We start from the raw sequence: 17,137 nt of genomic DNA, 5'->3' as shown, positions 1-17,137 counted from the left end.
AGTGCAGAGCTGAGAGGCTGCAGCCAAAACATTACATTCTGTGAGCTCATAAAATGTAAAATTATTACATTTTATGAGCTTCCTATTGTTAGTTAATGACTAACTGATTGCCAAAAGATCTTTTAGTCATTATTCATTATTTTATTATTCATTATGAGGTTAATGTTAACAGCCAGTCAAACAGCTACTTTTCTATCAAGCTTCACTGCACTAGTAATGTAATGGTACATTACTTTATGTGAAACTAGTAAGAAATCAGAGAAAGTGCTCTATTCTGATTGATTCATCTCTAAAGGTTCAGTTTGCATTAAAGATACCTTTAATTTCACAAAAAATTCCCATCATCATCATCATCATCATCATCACTAAAATGTCTTTGTAACGTCTTTGGGATATTGTTTTCTTTGGTGGCAGTTTGAGGACAAAGCTGGACCTGGATTCATTCTAAGTCAGTGAACAGAAAAGACACAAGTGACTTCCTGTTCACAAGAATGAAGGGAGGCTCCTCACAAACCATGTGAACAACTGCAGTCACAGTCAACAGGCATTTTGAGAGGGCTCTAAGCTTATTTTGCTTTTGTTTTTAGCTAATATTTTATTAGTTTATTTAATTGAGTCAAATCTCCTAATTACTTGTTTTTTGTGTTTATAACTTTTTGTTTGTTTTTTTAAACAAAACTCTTTAAATGAGATCTTGGATCTCAATGAGACGACCTGTATGAATAAAGATAACATTTTTTGGGATTTAAATCTGCAATAAAAAAACTAATTTCAGTTCATTCTATTTATTCATGGATCATTAATGATCCCAGAATCAATATTAGTCAAACAATGCTGTAGCCAGTGGCGCAAAAAGTGGGTATGCAGCGCATGCAACGCATAGGGGCGCAGCACCAGAGGGGGCGCCAAAACCCCGTCTGGATGGGGCGGTGCGCCGATTATGTCTTCCCATACACTTCAGCGCGCCTTATGCTCCTTCACCTCACGCACATGATGAGGTAAATCTAGCGTGAGTTTCACCCTCTCACCCCTTGCCTTGGGGGCGGGGGTGATTTATGTTTTCACATCCACCAGAATAATGTGCAGTTGCGCTACTGGCTGTAGCCATGCGTCATGGTTTAGTGACAGGGACAACATCCAGGAGCTGCATGCCAGCCACAGCATGTCTGCACATGACAGCTGGAATCACAAGTACAGAAATGTTCCTGGTCTCATACCTCAAACTCTGCTGTGAAGCCCTGAGTGCTGTGAAGTTCAGCAACGTGTTTGACAAAGTCCGTCACTAGAAAAGCGGTGTCCTCACCTGGAAGATTTAAGAAGGAAAATTAAATACATGGAATACAGATGATACAGATACCAGACATTTTTGGGAAAATGGATTTTAGGCAACTTTATTTCCAAAGCTGATCTTCTTTTCATTTTTTCAGTTTTGGCAAAAATCATCCACAGAAGCCCTCTGGAAGAATACATTAAGAACCTTAAAGACAGAGAGGACATGATGTTTTTCTTAAATTCTTTAGAGAAGAAAGCACTGGTCAGCTGGACTGGTCAGCAGTATTTGTTAAACATTGGTGCTCTGCACGAGTTTGGATATCTTTTATAATGTGGACACTTTTGAAGCATCAGTTATAACATAACAGACATTCTGTGGTTCAAAAAATGTGGTAACATGCATTTTACATATGAAGGCAAAGTGATATAGTAGTTAGAAATTTAAATTTGTAAAGCAGTATTTGCCAAAAACAAGAATGAGATTTATGTTTTCAGATTTTCATTCATATGTATTTGTATGCCTGTGTGTGTGTGTGTGTGTGTGTGTGTGTTACCAGATGTTGATGCAGCAGCAGACTGTGTGATGACTCGGGGTGACGACATGTTGTTGATGTAAAAGTGAGCCGTCTGGAAGCACATTCTGTAGAAAAGAAGAAATAGGATGAAGGTTTACTTTTCTTTGTTCAACACATAGATTATAGAAACAGAGATGTTTCTGCTGCAGCCATGTTAGAGCTCAGGGAAAACAAGTTTATGACCAACTTAAAAACAGGAAGACAAAAATAACACTGGCAGCAAAGCAACAGAAGTGCCGTGAATCCAAAAGCTGAAAGATGCTTTTGTTTTCATGTGATTCTGCATGAGCCCAAATTTTGACATTACATGTTAATCTTCACATAAACACGGAAAAAAAGATGTTCTGCTAATCCTCAACATGTTTTTAAATGGATGCGGCTTCTGTAATGAACCTGTGAGATTTCAGCCAGAAATGGACATCGCCTGGGAAGACGGCTGAGCCCAGAGATTAACAGACGAATATTTAGAAGAAACCACGATAATCAAAGACTGAGCCTCACTGGTTCAGTAAGCCAACAATGAATTTCTGTTTACATGGTCAAGAAGATGTTTATACGCATTCACTATGTTCATACTTTGCTTTAAATCTGCCTATGCATCTAAAACTGACCTATCTGTTCAATTTTATCAAAGCAAAAATGTTTGATTAATTTTGCAATGACACAAGAACAACTCTGAACAGGCAGACCAAGACACGCACAATAAATCTAAGATATTTACACATAATGTCCGAGTATAAAACTGCAGACATACTGTTGTTATTTTTGTTCAAAACAGAGCATTTTCTTCTCAGTTCAATAAAAATGACTTTCAGTATTTTTACACTAGAAAAACAACCATCTCTCCTCTTTGGTTTTACTTTTAAAGAATCTATAATGAGTGTAGAATACTCCACTACAAGTTTGACTCATTAACTTGTTGTGGTTGTCCTAATGCTAAAAAAGCATTTTAAAAGTATTTTTTTTCCAAAATCTAAAAATGCCCCAGAGAGAAAAATCATTCACTTCAGATTTGATCTATTTCAGTATTCTCAATTTTGAACTAGAGATGATCAAATGCAATACAGATTCATAAAATCTCAGTGAAATGGTTTATTAGTTTGCTGAGCTGTGAAGCAGATCCCAGTGTCAGTCAGTTTGTTTAGACATTATTTTACACAACAGAGGTCGACCTCATTTAGACACGTTATTTTTGTCTTTTCATAGCTGGGAATTAGACCCATAGATTTATTCTATGTTTTATTTCAGCTAAATATTCAAAATGTCCACAAAATTGTGAGTAAATCATACAGAAATGCTAAAAAAAGTCTAAAGAGTAAGTCAAAGACATTATGGACAGCAACTAAAATTTGCTATTTTTCAGTTGTGGAAAAATGACGAGATACTGACATGTCAGTGCTGTGGTAACAGATTGAAACTGCATCATGCTGTTTAGAATCCTGTAATTTCCAAGCAGAACTGCTGACAGAAAATCTCTACTAAAGATTGACTGTCAGGCTGGATAAAGTATATCAGTAATGAGAGGCCAAACACAGTAGCATTAGACGTCTGCAATGCAGCATCATCTACTGTCCACATAAGATGATGCTGCAGTGCTTTCAGCTGTCAAACTCTGGCCTGGACCTGCAACACATTCTAAAGTGGTTCATCTTCTTACATGATTACACTGTTGACCAAAAGCAGGACATTTGTGCCTTTTTGCCACATGACCATAACAATTAATACAGTCAGTAATAAACTGTGTGGTGTTATTGTGCAGTTTGATGTCAACCTGACCTTGTCAGTGTCTCATCTCTGTCCAGTTGTGATTTAATCTGCATCTACAGTTGTGATAAAGGTATGTGGTGACATTTATGTTTTATTATGATTCTCAGTCAACTCACGGATCTGACATAATTGAATGGCCTTAGTGAGCAACAGATCACACACAGTAAATGTCCAAAGTGTCAAATAAGCAGCGTCAGAGCATGGGAACACTGTAAAAGTTCATACTAATAGTGAAATTGACACTATGCAATTCCATAACAGCACTTTCCTGAGATGGTTGCCATTGGTTATTGATGCCACAGGCCAGCATGTCTCTATTGAGCTTCTCACAAAGTCCTCCAAAATTACAGTGCTTGGCTTTTATTATCAAATCACTGACATATGGCTCAATAGTTTCGCCAGCCCTTTGTCTACATGTGTTGAATTTGTGTCTCTCCATAGTGATATTCATCTGCATATGGGGTCCTCCCTAGATTCTGCAGAAACCAGGATACTTCCTTTGTCCTCATCTCCACCAGGCGCCCATATCTCAGCTGCATACACAAATGATGTTTCACATGCAGTTGCCTCAGGCCTGGACAGATTCAGAAGAAAGTTGGGTCGAGGTTGTCCTCCAGCTTGTCCGAGTATGCTGCTATGATAAATATGTTTTATCCCATCAAATACTAGCAGGTGGGGCCGACTGAAGCAGTCCGCCATGTTGTGAAAAGAACAATGGTTCCACACTAACCTACAGTACTCACAGCAGGAGATAGTTCACAAAACCACTGAAGTCCTTGGTGTGGGATGTGGTAATAAAGATAACTTGGTTTTATAATGACTGTTAGCCATCAGCAAACACAGCAGTGCACACTGCCCAGTGGAACCATACATGAGAGAATAAAAAACTTAAGCGCCCACATGCGCAAAACCAGAACTATGGCATCTGTGAAAGCCCAGTGTTACCATGTGCACATTCAATATTCTACATCCACAATAGAGACTGTCCTGTAGTGTTGGTCCATCCAGAGCAGGGTTTAGCGGACAGTATGGAATGAACAACCTGCTGTCCTGACTTCAACCCTGCGGACCACCTGCAGGAACAGCTTGTTTAGTGTGAGGCCTGGTTGAGTTAATTGTGTAGCAGTGTGTGACAAAAATTTCAGAGGATTACCTGGTAATCAAGGTATAAATGTTTGTGGTGAATGCTTTGTAATGAGATATTTACTTCATTTAGAATGAGTTTGAGAGCAAAACCACAAATCATTCATTTTTATAGAGCTGTGCAGGCGATAAACCTTGATTTGATGTTATTTTGACCTAACATAATCTTTTAATTTATTGCCAATGTTGTGGCTATTGACAAGTCAGGCAATGTTTTCCAAAGCTGTGTGGCTCCTCCCTGGGTTGTCACAAAGGAACAATAGAGGAGGCGAATGCAGGAAGATTAGTACAGGTTTGGCTTCTTGCCATCATCACATCGAGACACGAATCCCTGGACCAGCCTAATCAGGCGGATGTCATTTTCTATCCAGTGAGCCTCTCTAGACATATCAGCTGAGTGGATGCTCAAATTGCTGCAGCTGAGAAACATCCCTCGCTGAAGATTAATCCCCATGCTCCTCAGATTATTGCCGGATTAGCACCGCTCAATCTTTGATATACAACAACAAGCAGAGTGCAAAACAAGAACAACAAGTTAAGTCAGATGTGGCCCTGTAAAATTACTTGGAAATGTACAGTCAGTAAAAAAAATGGCTAAAAGTGTTAAACACTGCCTGACAGCATATCCAATCAGATTTCTGAAGATGGTCATTTCACAGTCTGAGTGAAAGAAAAAAAAAATAATTCAAATATATATTTTGCATGTGTGAAAAAAAACAACATCACTTGTTAGTGCCAACAAATCAAAACACTAAGAGGGGAGTGAGTGGGACACACGTCCATATTGACTGGTATCTCAACCATGAGGTGGCTACAGATAAAACCACGCTGTTCCGACTCTCAGGAGCGAAAGCACATAAGACATTTTTTGTTGAATCCACAACATTTCTTTATGTTATGGACTCAACATAAGAAATGTTGAGTCCATCTTCCAAGACAGTACTAACCCTGTACATTAACAGTGCAGGTACTGAAACTAAATGCAACACAAAGAATGTTCTGGTGTCATATGAACAATGTGTGAGCTGAAATTTCATTGAGATAAGTTGACTGACAAAAAACTATGAGGGGCCATATAGGTTAAAAACTATATTTTCTTTCACACACACACTTACAATACTAAAATTGCACATATACACTAGATTTATATATAGATATACAGACAGAATAATTATACACAGTGTAGGAGAAATATATACATTTTTTAACTTAATACAAAATGTTATTTTGTATTTACGTGAGTTTCATTTGTTACTCTGCTATTTGAAAAAGATAAGCATCTGTAATTGTATCTTGTTTAAGCTTATTACGTGGTGCCTTTTGATTGGCCATTGACTAATTAGTTTATGAAAGATGAGAGCAGCTGCTCATTGTAAAAGTCTGGCACCTTGAGAGTAACACAGTCTTGACAGTCACTTTCTATTTGTTTTGAATCTCTTTGTTATTTTTATTTCCTTTTATTAAGCCCAGTAAAGACTTAAAGATTCAAGAACTCTTTTTTTTGTAAGAAATGTGTTACGTACGAAAGAGCTGTGAGGGGCTAGACTAGTGAGAACTTGCCGCACTTACACACAGACTAACGTTTTTCAGCCTTTATTTCTATTGTGATTATTTTTCTGCATATCACTAAGAAAAACATGACATTTAAGATTAGAACATTACATCAGAGCAACAAAGACATACCAAAATATGGGTTTAGTGAAAAATATGCTTAAAATCAGCATTAAGGTCTCTGTTTTTATAACGTACTTTTGGTCTAACAAATGAGCATCATCTCAGTGCATATTCTAGTTTTATGAAAATGGCTGTATTATATGGTAATTATTTGTGATTAATTTTCTAAATCATAAGCAACTCTTAAGCAGTTTGTTTCATGTTGGAATAAATGTTAAACCATCAAGGCAGAATTCATTATGAAAATTAAAAGACTGAAATAATTATTTCCTGTTCATATCATAAATTAGGTGAACAGTACAGGTGTGGATATTTAACCTACACCAATGCAGGTTAGAGAGTTATTATTTAATTATTTTTATACAGGAAACTTGTTAAAACAGGAATAATCAGCTTGAACAAATGTATTTTACTCCCAAAGGTTCCACTGTATTTACTTTAATGTGTTTTTTGTTTATTTAAGTCTGTTGTCAGTGATGAGGATGTTACATCTCTCAGATTAGAGATTAATGAAGAGAAACATTCTCTTCATTAATCAGAAGTGTTCAATGAAGAGAATGTGCATCTTGTTTTCACATCTTGTAAAAACAAGATGGCCACGCGTTTTGTGTTTATAAGATGTGCGTACATCTTGTAAAAGAAGAGTACAGGATGTACGCGCAACGGGAACCAGTTTCATTCTATTCATCTACTATTCTTTCAGTTATGCTCAAAGGCAACCTCTGCTGCCCTCTTCTGGTAAGTGTGAGAAACGGAAACCAGGACAGTGATTTTTAGATTACAATAATTTAAAAGTAGGATGTTTTTTTAGACATAGAAGCATAGTTGATATGTATTTTGTCTTGAACAGAGTGAGGTTATCAGAAAAATAAGTATGAGGAGAAATAACGTGTGCATTGGAAGAAACCAAAGAGTGTGAAATGAAGGGGGGCAGAGCTAGTGACTTTGTCAAGTGTAAAGAAAAATTCACAGATAAGTTTGAAAACAAATAATCATGCTCTTTAGTCATAAAATAATGTCACTTTCAAAAGAATTCAAGTTATTTTAACTTTATCACTTTTAACAGCAATACAAACATAAACTTTAATTTATTATATGTTGACTTTATTTGACTGACCAGCACAAAGTAGAACATATGATAGAAGAGCTGGAGGAAATCCTGATAGACTGCAGAAGGCTTGAGACTGGGGTGGATGTTCGTTTCAGGAGGAAAACAACAACCTGAGCTGCATAGAAATGATTCAGCTCTAAATACATTTATGTCCTAGAGTGGCCTAGTCAAAAGGCATGCATGTTCCATCCAATGTGACTGATCTTGAGCAATTTTAAAGAGAATTGCTGCTAAACTTTAAACTTCTGGATCAGTGTTTCTCATCTCTGGACCGCTGCCCTGCATATTTCATATATGTCTCTGTTTCAGAACAATAGATTTTAAATTATTGCATCACCTCCTTTGAAGCCATCAAGTGCTGTAGAAGCCTGTTCATCACTCACTTATTCAACTCAGAAGTGTAACACCTAAAATATGCAAAGCAGTGGTCCCTAAGAAGCAGATGATGTACATGCTGATAAAGACATGCTCCAAGAAACTTTTGGCTCCGTTTCCAGAGAATGATAGCTCCACACATTCTTGACTAAAAAGGGATGAAAAGAAGTGGATGCAACACCCTTCAGGTTTTGTTATTTAAAAAAGTTTTTATATTATGAATTTGTTTCTTTTCACTCAGTATGGCCTGCTATTATATGAACCATCTCCTGGTTTTGTTTGGTTGTTCCTAGTTATCAAATTTGTTTGTAAAAGTTATACTGGAGCCTTAATGTGGACCCCTTTGAAATTTGGGGTCATTAATTTTTTTGTATCTTTCTTAGATTGGGATGGCACCATCAGAATGGAGATATAAAATAAAGGGACTATCAATTTGGGATTTTGTTTGAAGGTCAAAGAAAATAATATGGAGGTGTTTGGCAAGCAGCATGCAGGTGTGATGGAACAGGGGTACTGACCTCCAGTAGATGAAGATGCCAATGAGAACAACCAGGCCAAGCAGAGTGAGGGTGGAAATGATGACCAGAGGAACCACAGCCTTCCTCTCCTTCTCACTCATGGAGCCGACCCTGGACTCATGGCTGCTGTTACTGGCATCTGCACAGAGTCAACAAAGGCGGGTAGATGTGAAACCATTCTCTGGGAGAGGGAAACTGAAGCTGATGATTGTTGGTTGTTAACAAAAACCTTTCTTTGTTAATGTTTAAAACATTTTAGAGATCAGCTCCAACATTCATTATTTTAACTGTTCTCCTGAAATTAAATAACTGTTGTAGTCCCATTGCTCTTGTACTATTGACAGTGACAGATATGACTTTTTCTTGAAAAATTACAATTATCCAGGAAACATAACTTAAATGAAAGCCTTTAACTGCAAAAGTTCACTAATGACCAGGGGTGAACGTAGCTATAAGTTCTTGCTGGAAATATGACAAAAATCGCCGTGGGCTCATTGTTTAGCCTCTCCGTTTCTTTCTCTGAAGGTCTTGGCACACAGTCGGTGGAACATAACTAAGTACATTTACTTGCATTGCTGTATTACAATTTGTCTACTTTGTACTTTAAGTTGTTTAGAAAAATTGAACTTTTACTTTTAATTAAATTTGTTTTGAGTAAAGTATTTTATTCAGTTACATTTGAAATCATATTCACAAATGAATAAAATGAAACATAAGAAAACATCAGAAAAAACAACAACATTGATCTTTTGGCTAGTTTTGTACTTTGCCCTCAGCTGGCATGTATTAACATTGATAAACGATTTTCTGACGTTAGTGTCTGCAGTGATGCTAACTAACATCAATAGTAGTTTGTCCTTTGTTGAACAAATTAGTTGCTATCAAGTTTTGTTTTTGCTTGATTAAAAATTCACTGTCCTGTGGTATTTTCCCATTTTTTATTTTAGAGTCTATAAATGGTAAGTGATTTATTGTTTTCCCTATTCCAACACAAGTGGCATTTTTTGTGTCTGTAGACCACCTGTGTAAAATGTCGCAGTCAATAAATCAAATGCACCAATCCAATCAGCACCGATCTTCTGGAAGTAGATGCATGTGCCATGCAAAAAATCTCTGGTCATAAGCGTTTTTTCTCACTGTGTTGTGTTGTATATGAGCAAAATAACATGTAGCACAACTAGATATTATCTGTTTGCTTTTAACTGTGACATTTTGTAGCAAGCAGATGTTTAACAGCTGCCTGTTGACGAAAGGATTGAGCTCCGGGGGTCGGGGAGGAGAAACAGAGAGAGGAGGGCGACTGGAGGGGGAGAGGCTCCAGACAGCTCGGACAGTTCAGAAACATTTTGGAATAAGAAAAAATGTTATTTATAAACAGATGAACTGGTGTTTCAGACTGCCTATTGCTAGCAGATCTATTCAAAGTGCAGCTGTAACTGGTTCGCTATCCGAACACTCGGTTTACTTTCACCCCTGCTAATGATTGAAATTCATATTAAAAAATTTGAATCTATCACTGACTCATGATAATCCCACAGAAAAAAAAATCTGAAAACGTATGTGAGATATAGACTAAATTCTGTAAAAATACATTTACCCTTAAAACTGCTTTGCAATTAGTTGCAGAAAATCCTTCCTGGTCTTCACCTAACTCAGTCAGAGAAATCTCTCAGATTTACTGTTATGCACTTTAGACCTAACATCTGTATTCTGGGTGATGATGTTAAAAATGTTGTGAGATACTCTGAGAAGCAGAATCTCCGTGTCACCATAACTTTGGTTGATGGGAGACATAACAACAGCACCATTAATAAATAAATACCAGCAAGTGTTAATCATTTCTCTTTCTATCACCAAATAGACCATCTTACAGAACTGGAAAGCAAGACATTCACTCAGTAGGAAACACTGAAGCAATCTATTCACTGAGTACACATCAGTGGTAAAAGTGACAGTGAAGCAAGCAAGTTGCATTCTGGGAAGGCTTTCTGGGTCACAACACCGTTTTAGTAAACTCAGAATGACATTGTATAATATTCCTGGCCTTTAAAGTACTTTTAAAAATGAAATATTATTTAACACCCTTTCACAGTTTTCTCAGGAAACCCAGTAGATTCCAGTGAGTCAGTGACTTGCCGGTGAGTTTCATGAAATAAATTGCATCACAAGGAAAGAAAATCATGTGGAAATATAGAAGCATCGTCCTGCCAATTTAGCAACTGTGTGACATCAACAAAGTCAGTGTTCTGGAGCCCAGGTCTCAGTCCAGAGGGAGCCTGCAAACCTGAAGAGTTCTGTCAGGTTTGTAGGCCAGCAGCGTTTTGCCTACAGAAGGATTAGACCAAAACACCAAACCAAAGGAATGTAGTTTAAAAGGCAATGATGAATTTAGAGGGAAGTTATTATTCTGGATTATTATTTTATCATCTATTATTTTGACAAATAAAATATCTTGGTAATCCTAATTGAACAAACAAAATAAATAAATAAAAGTATTATCTAATTTAATGTCAGGCACTATCCGATTTCAAATGTAAATACACAACATTTTGGTGTTACCATTCCTACTTTTATTCTTCCCAGAATGTTTTGTTTGTCCATCACAGGTACTCAAAGGGCCTTAGTCTGTACATTTAGGACAAAGTCACACTTTGTCATGACCTAGTAATCTGGAAGGGAACTCCTGCTAACTCTGGGGCAGATCGAGTTAACGTTCCTCTTCTGGACAAACTGAGCGAGCTCAACCATTAATGACTGTGTTGACCTTTCTGACCTGTTCATAAAGAGACCAAGCTGCATTTTCTTTCAAGTCTGTCACCTCATGAATTTTGCTTTATCCATCGGAAACACTGCAGATTCCACTGTTTATGCAACAAATTGCAAAGTTTTTGACAGAGGAACGAAAACGGTTCATTCATTTGGTCCTAAGGTCCAATGAGAGAAATGGACTCGCCAAGGTCCTTCTGAGAAGACTTCAAACTAAATAATGAAGACAGGGTTCATTGATGATACCCAATATAAATCACACTGAAATGGTGCTCACCCTGATGGAATATCTGCCTAAAACAAAGCATGGCTGGATTTCTCTATGAATGAATCCAGCAATTACCAAACAATTACCAGTTCCCTGGTGAGAAGTGAAATCTACCACTTCTAAAGCAGATGTGGCATTCTGCAATTAATGATGCAAAACAGCAGGATATCTTTAATGAAGTCATTCATTGTTTTGAAACTCTGTCTGAGCATTAAAAAGTGAAATATGTTACATTTGTTTATGATGCACAACATGCAAACACGTAGAAGTCTTCTTCATTCTTATATTAGGACCAGTATTCCCAGGCAATAATTATTAGCCATTTTTGGTAAACTGCTTGACAAATCTAAATAGCAAAATGGTGAATATAGTTTATCTATCAAAATAAATACACACAACAATCATCTGAGGTTTTAAAGAACTCTGCTGCCCTCTGGTGTGCATGTCAAGAAGGGTTAGATCTCAGTTGGACCTTGTTTTGATCTTAAGAACAAAGCCATTGAACATGTGAAAGCCATAAATTACATATTCATACACCTTCCTTAAAAGATGTAATCTCTAAACTTTTAAAATATTCCTTCCATCTTTTTACACAATTTCAGCAAAATAAATAAATAAAAGGTCTTATCTTGAGCAGTTCCTAACCAAACCCTACTTCCTATGTTATTGATTTTTGGGACTTTATCTGAAATAATAAATAATAAATAAAACAAAGTAAAAACACACTTTTATAGATAATGATGTTCAGTGTTGTTGGGTATAATGTTTAGAATAAATTTGCTTTTGTTTACCTTTACATTTCATTTTTCAATGTAAAAATCAAATATAATTTTGTTGAAAATCACTGATGGATGTCCACAACACTTGCTGGCCCTTTGGCTTTTGTTGCTCTGATGGGTTTATCACTTCTCGGCATCAGCTTTTTTTGTTTTTACCTGAGACTGGGTCTTCTTCCTCAGATTCTGTCTCTGTGTGTTCTGAAATAGTGAAGTCAGAAGATGTCTCGTTGTCATTAAGGCCTTCGCCTTGCCCTGAGCCGCTAATCTCTGTCCCTCCCAGAGACCAGGGTGAACCCGAGGTCACCTCTGCATCAGTCGGGGCCACTTTGCCTCTTACTTCTGGACTGATGGCACTGCCGCTGCCACTTTCAAAATAGAAAGCTGAAGAGTGTTCCTCCACATCATCTGGGCTCTGACCAGATTCCAGCAAAATGAATGGAGGGACAGTGCTCACGACTTTGGTTGAATGAGGAAGTGGGCTTACTCCAGAAGCTGAGGTTTGACCTTTATCCCACTCCTGGTCTGATCCTTCCTGCGAGTCAGGGAAGAAGGCTGAGCCAGAGGAGCTGCTGCTAAAGTCTAACACCTGCTCCTCTGTAGTGGGGGTAAGTGGGAAAGTGGTGGGCAGGAAAGGGAGGGAAGAGGTTTGGAAGGTGGTGCTTCTCTCTGATGCTGACAAACTGGGATCCGCAACAACAGACAATGTGGCTGTAACAGAAAAATGCAGGTCACTATGGGTGGCTTGGAGAAATTGTGGAGAGGACATTGAGATAGGACTATGGGATAGCAGAGAGTGGTCAAAAGACAGAGCAGCAGAGCCCAAACTTTCCAGAGATAGTGGAAGGTTTTCTACATTAGAACCAGAAGCTGAAAGTAAAACCATGCTGGAGGATAGCTCTAAACTTGTAGTGCTCTTGGATGATGTTGACAGTGACACATGAGGAGAGGTGTGCAACCATGATGAAGGTGCTGATGTCTCCAGAGAACAGCCACAAGCAATGTCCACATCGCTTGCTAGGAGTAACCCATCACCAATGATCTCAGGAACTAAAGACTCTGTGCTGCTCCCTGTTGCATATCTTGAATCCTCAAATCCAGTTGCTGGAGATTTGGACAAGCCCAGAGAAAAAGTGAAATCACTAGAAAAAGCGACTGAAGGCTGTAGGGTAGGGCTGGAAGAAAGAGATAATGTTGAGGATGAAAAATTCAAGGAAGTTTGTGAAAATTCGGCTGTGACACTGGCGTGTGTTAGGTCCAGCACTGATTTGAGTGGAGGGGTATTACTAAGTACAGAGAGATCACCTGAAGACCCAGACAACAAAACATCATTATCACTATCCCAAAAAGTGAGGTTAGAGAACACAGAGTCAGTTGTTGGACCAGGTAGGGAACGTGAAGGGTGAGAGGGGTGAGGCAGGGTGGAAGCAAGGAGGAAAGGGATTGAGGTAGAAGTCAGGTCTTCACTAGACAGAAATCCATTAGCAGCATGCTGGGAGTCTGGAGCGCTGGCAGACGACACAGGCCACAGGGAGGAAGGGTCATGCAAGCGAATGGAGAGAGTGGCGCTTGGCTCCAAGGTGTCACACATAGGGGAGGAGGCAAAGGAAGAGGAGGGGAAGAGAGAGCTACGCTCACCGTTTGATAGTGGCTGCGTGGATTGAACAACAATGCCACTCAGCACCACAGATGGGGATGAAAAGTGAGGCATGGTGGAACTTGTGGCACTATGGTGTTCAGCTTCTGTGGATGAAAAGGTCTTGGAAGTAGAGGGTGATATCTGAATCTCAGGAAAACCTCTGGTATGAGTAGAAACATTCTCATCAGTAGTACTGTCTTCACTTATGGCTTGTGCCAAACCTTGATCAGTCTCGGCTTGCTTAAAGGACGGCGATGAGTTACTGCTCATATCTGTGGTGAGAGATGACTCTATGGTAGGTGGATATTGAAAAATAACTTTTGAACTGTCTGTCTTTGTGTCAGGGGTTATAGGGTTAACAGTGCTTGGGACAACTTTTCCGTTTTTGGATAAGTCTTCATGATGTTCTTGTACATTTACACCATCTGTCTTTATATATGTGAGAAGAGGAGAGGGAGAAGTTGAAATTGGGGCTTCTTCTGTTGTGAAATAAAAAAGAGTGTTGCTACCAGTGCCTGCACTCCCTCTGCTCTCTGGCAACTTAGTGTCTGCTGGTGGTTGTAAGGGAGTACTCATGGGTCCTGTCTCCTCAGAGGGTCTTAAAACTTCACCAGACTGACTGGATAGTAGAGCAGAAGCAGGTTCAGTAGTGGTTCTTCTCTCACTGGACTCTTCTGTAGGAGTTCCAATGCCAGGCAAGTGAAACCAAGGTGGTGCTGATGTTGTGGTCCTTGGTGAGTCTGCAGTACCCCAGTTTAAATTATTGTTCCTGATTTGGTCCACCTCATTCCAGGACAAGTCAGGTTCATAGTTGCCCTGTATGTGAAATTGGAGATTGTAAGTTATTATAGCAAGATGAGCTGTACACATAAAAGCTAAAATGGGAGGTGCACAGAAAACAAGAGTAGAGGTTCATGTACCTCAAATTCAGTTTCATCTGAACCTGGATCCAGAGCATTTTCTGAAAAGGAGAACAGGTTATAAAATTAGAAAGATCAAATAATTGAAAAAGAGAACAGGCTTTTAGAAAACTCATGAAATGCAATGATTGATAACCAGAGTTAGATTTTGATTTAACCATCTGAACCACTATGAGCATTAACACTGATATCCTTGGTCTGGATAAATAAGGCTGAAAAGAAGAAAATGAAATGATTTGGATTAAAAGATTGCAGGGGGGAAGAGTCAAAGGCATATTAAAAATAATAAGAATATGAAAATGAACTTTAGTTTTATTATTTAAATATTCACAAATAATAATAAAATATTTAAGGAAGTTAAGGAAGCTCCTGCAAAACTGAAATCAAAATGAGACAAAAAACTGAGGAGAAACAAAGGATCAGCACCATCTTCAAGTCAGTATAAAAAGTAATCTCATGCTTTCAGTTCAGAATTTTAATCTGTCAAGTCATTTCATCGTTGTATTTCTTCTGCTTATCTAGGATTTAGTCAGCAAATAGCCAGCAAGACTAGGGAGTTTATTTCTTTAAGTACAACTCATTTTATCAAATCTCAAAGAACTTGTATTTAATTTTCACCATTACTGGTTATTGTAGTTTTGGTACACACGCACATGCAGGAAAACAGGCATGTTCATGCATGGATTATCCAAAAGACACAGCATCATTTAACATTTATCTACAAAAACCACTAAATAACCAAAATAAATATAAAGTGAAGTAGGGTGGGGGCGGTTAGGGCAGATGGGCAGAAAGGGGTCTTGACGCCCTTACCTGTCTAGGGCTAAGTTACACATCATGGAGACCAGTAGAGACTGGTCTGTGAAGCTTCAGGTGAAGGGTGGAAGGCTGTTAAACAGGGTTTTGGTGGAAGCTACCATGGGCTTTGACAAAAAGGCCACAAATAATGCTTTGGTTGACAATAGAGCTAAACTGTATCAGCAGAAGTAATCACCTTTCCAAATCATTGACTTGTCATGTTCTATCACCACCAGCAGCTAATCAATCATGCAGACTGCTTCTACAATCATCCGGGAGAGAATGGGTCGCTGTCAGGACACCAGTGAATTCCAGCACAGCACCATGATAGGAAGCAACTTGTACAATATGTCCAGCTGTGAAATTTCCTCACTACTGAATATTTCACAGTCATCTGTTATTGGCAACATAAAGTAGAAGTGATTAGGAATGACTGCAACACAACTACAAAGTAGGAGGCCATGTAAAATAACTGAGTCCTGGACATCACAACCTGAGGCAAACAGTGTGCTGGAGTCACCAACTTTGCAGAGTTAGTGACTTAACTAGTTTAGGAACAGTGGAATGGTTTTCTATGACTGAGCAGCGGCATCCAACTGCAGCACAAAGCCTTGGACATACCAGATGTGCTCGCTAGAGTGATAAATCATATGTATGTCTCTTAATGGAAAAGTAGAGCTTGGCAATTGTGGAATATGGCAATGTTCTGACTGCACTGCGTCAAGTGTAAAGTTTGGTGGAGAGAGGATTATGGTGTGGGGTTGTTTATCAGGAGTTGGGCTCAACCCCATAGTTTCAGTGTAAGAAACAGATAATGCTACAGCATAAGAAGACATGTTGGACATTATGCTCTTGAAAAGTGGAAACAGTTTAGGAAAGCTCTTCCCTGTTCCTACAGGACAGCCCACCAGTACACAAAGCAAGGTTCATAAAGAGATGGATGAATTAGTCTTGATCTTATGGAAGCCCGTTTCTGTCACTCTGTAAAAAAAAAAAAAAAATTCATTATAATGAGATAGCATCTCAAAATAATGAGATACTAACTGAGTGCTGATAATGAGATATTATCTCATTGTAATGACATAGTCTATATAGGCTCAGGAAGTTTGGAGATGTTTCGAATTAGTTCAGTCCACCTGTAGTGGTTTGACTTTCCTGTCGGTCGAGCCTGCCGCCTGCAAGCACCGAATACTAGCTAAACATAGCTGTGTACAACGGTAAGAAATGAGGTTTTGTTAATTTAAGTTAAGTCTGTAAAATAAGCTAGTATAGCATAAAGTAATCAATTTGGCATACTGACAATGGTAGCTAATCTTGAAGATGGTTTAAGAAGATGCATTCATATCTTTGAAGGTAACATTTTCTGTTTCTTTACTTCGTCAGTACACAACTGACTTCCTGGTAATTTTAGTTAATATCTGAGGATTACGTGGTTTTATTTGCTGTAATGACACTTGTTCAGTTTACCACAAAGTCGTGGTGTAATAACTGGTGAGTAGTTAGTAGATGCTGCATCTTGCTCCCACATCACTGCG

General features: G+C 38.4%; 1 protein-coding gene across 1 annotated transcript in view; it reads right to left on the bottom strand.

The window, feature by feature from the left end:
* LOC106934444 (receptor-type tyrosine-protein phosphatase zeta-like) overlaps nt 1-17,137 on the bottom strand; it is a gene marked incomplete at its 5' end in the record, with an annotated part of 61,874 nt that overhangs the window by 15,028 nt on the left and 29,709 nt on the right. Inside the window, 6 exons of the mRNA XM_015014342.1 lie at nt 1,218-1,303; nt 1,827-1,912; nt 8,436-8,574; nt 12,405-12,956; nt 13,884-14,700; nt 14,805-14,845. Coding sequence (XP_014869828.1) covers nt 1,218-1,303; nt 1,827-1,912; nt 8,436-8,574; nt 12,405-12,956; nt 13,884-14,700; nt 14,805-14,845 — 1,721 coding nt within the window. The remainder of the gene's footprint in view (nt 1-1,217; nt 1,304-1,826; nt 1,913-8,435; nt 8,575-12,404; nt 12,957-13,883; nt 14,701-14,804; nt 14,846-17,137) is intronic.

This window comes from Poecilia latipinna, unplaced genomic scaffold, assembly GCF_001443285.1.
Source record: "Poecilia latipinna isolate Pla-1442-1.1 unplaced genomic scaffold, P_latipinna-1.0 Scaffold1807, whole genome shotgun sequence".
In the NCBI taxonomy this organism is placed as follows: Eukaryota; Metazoa; Chordata; class Actinopteri; order Cyprinodontiformes; family Poeciliidae; genus Poecilia; species Poecilia latipinna.
This window is presented reverse-complemented; position numbering and strand designations above follow the sequence as displayed.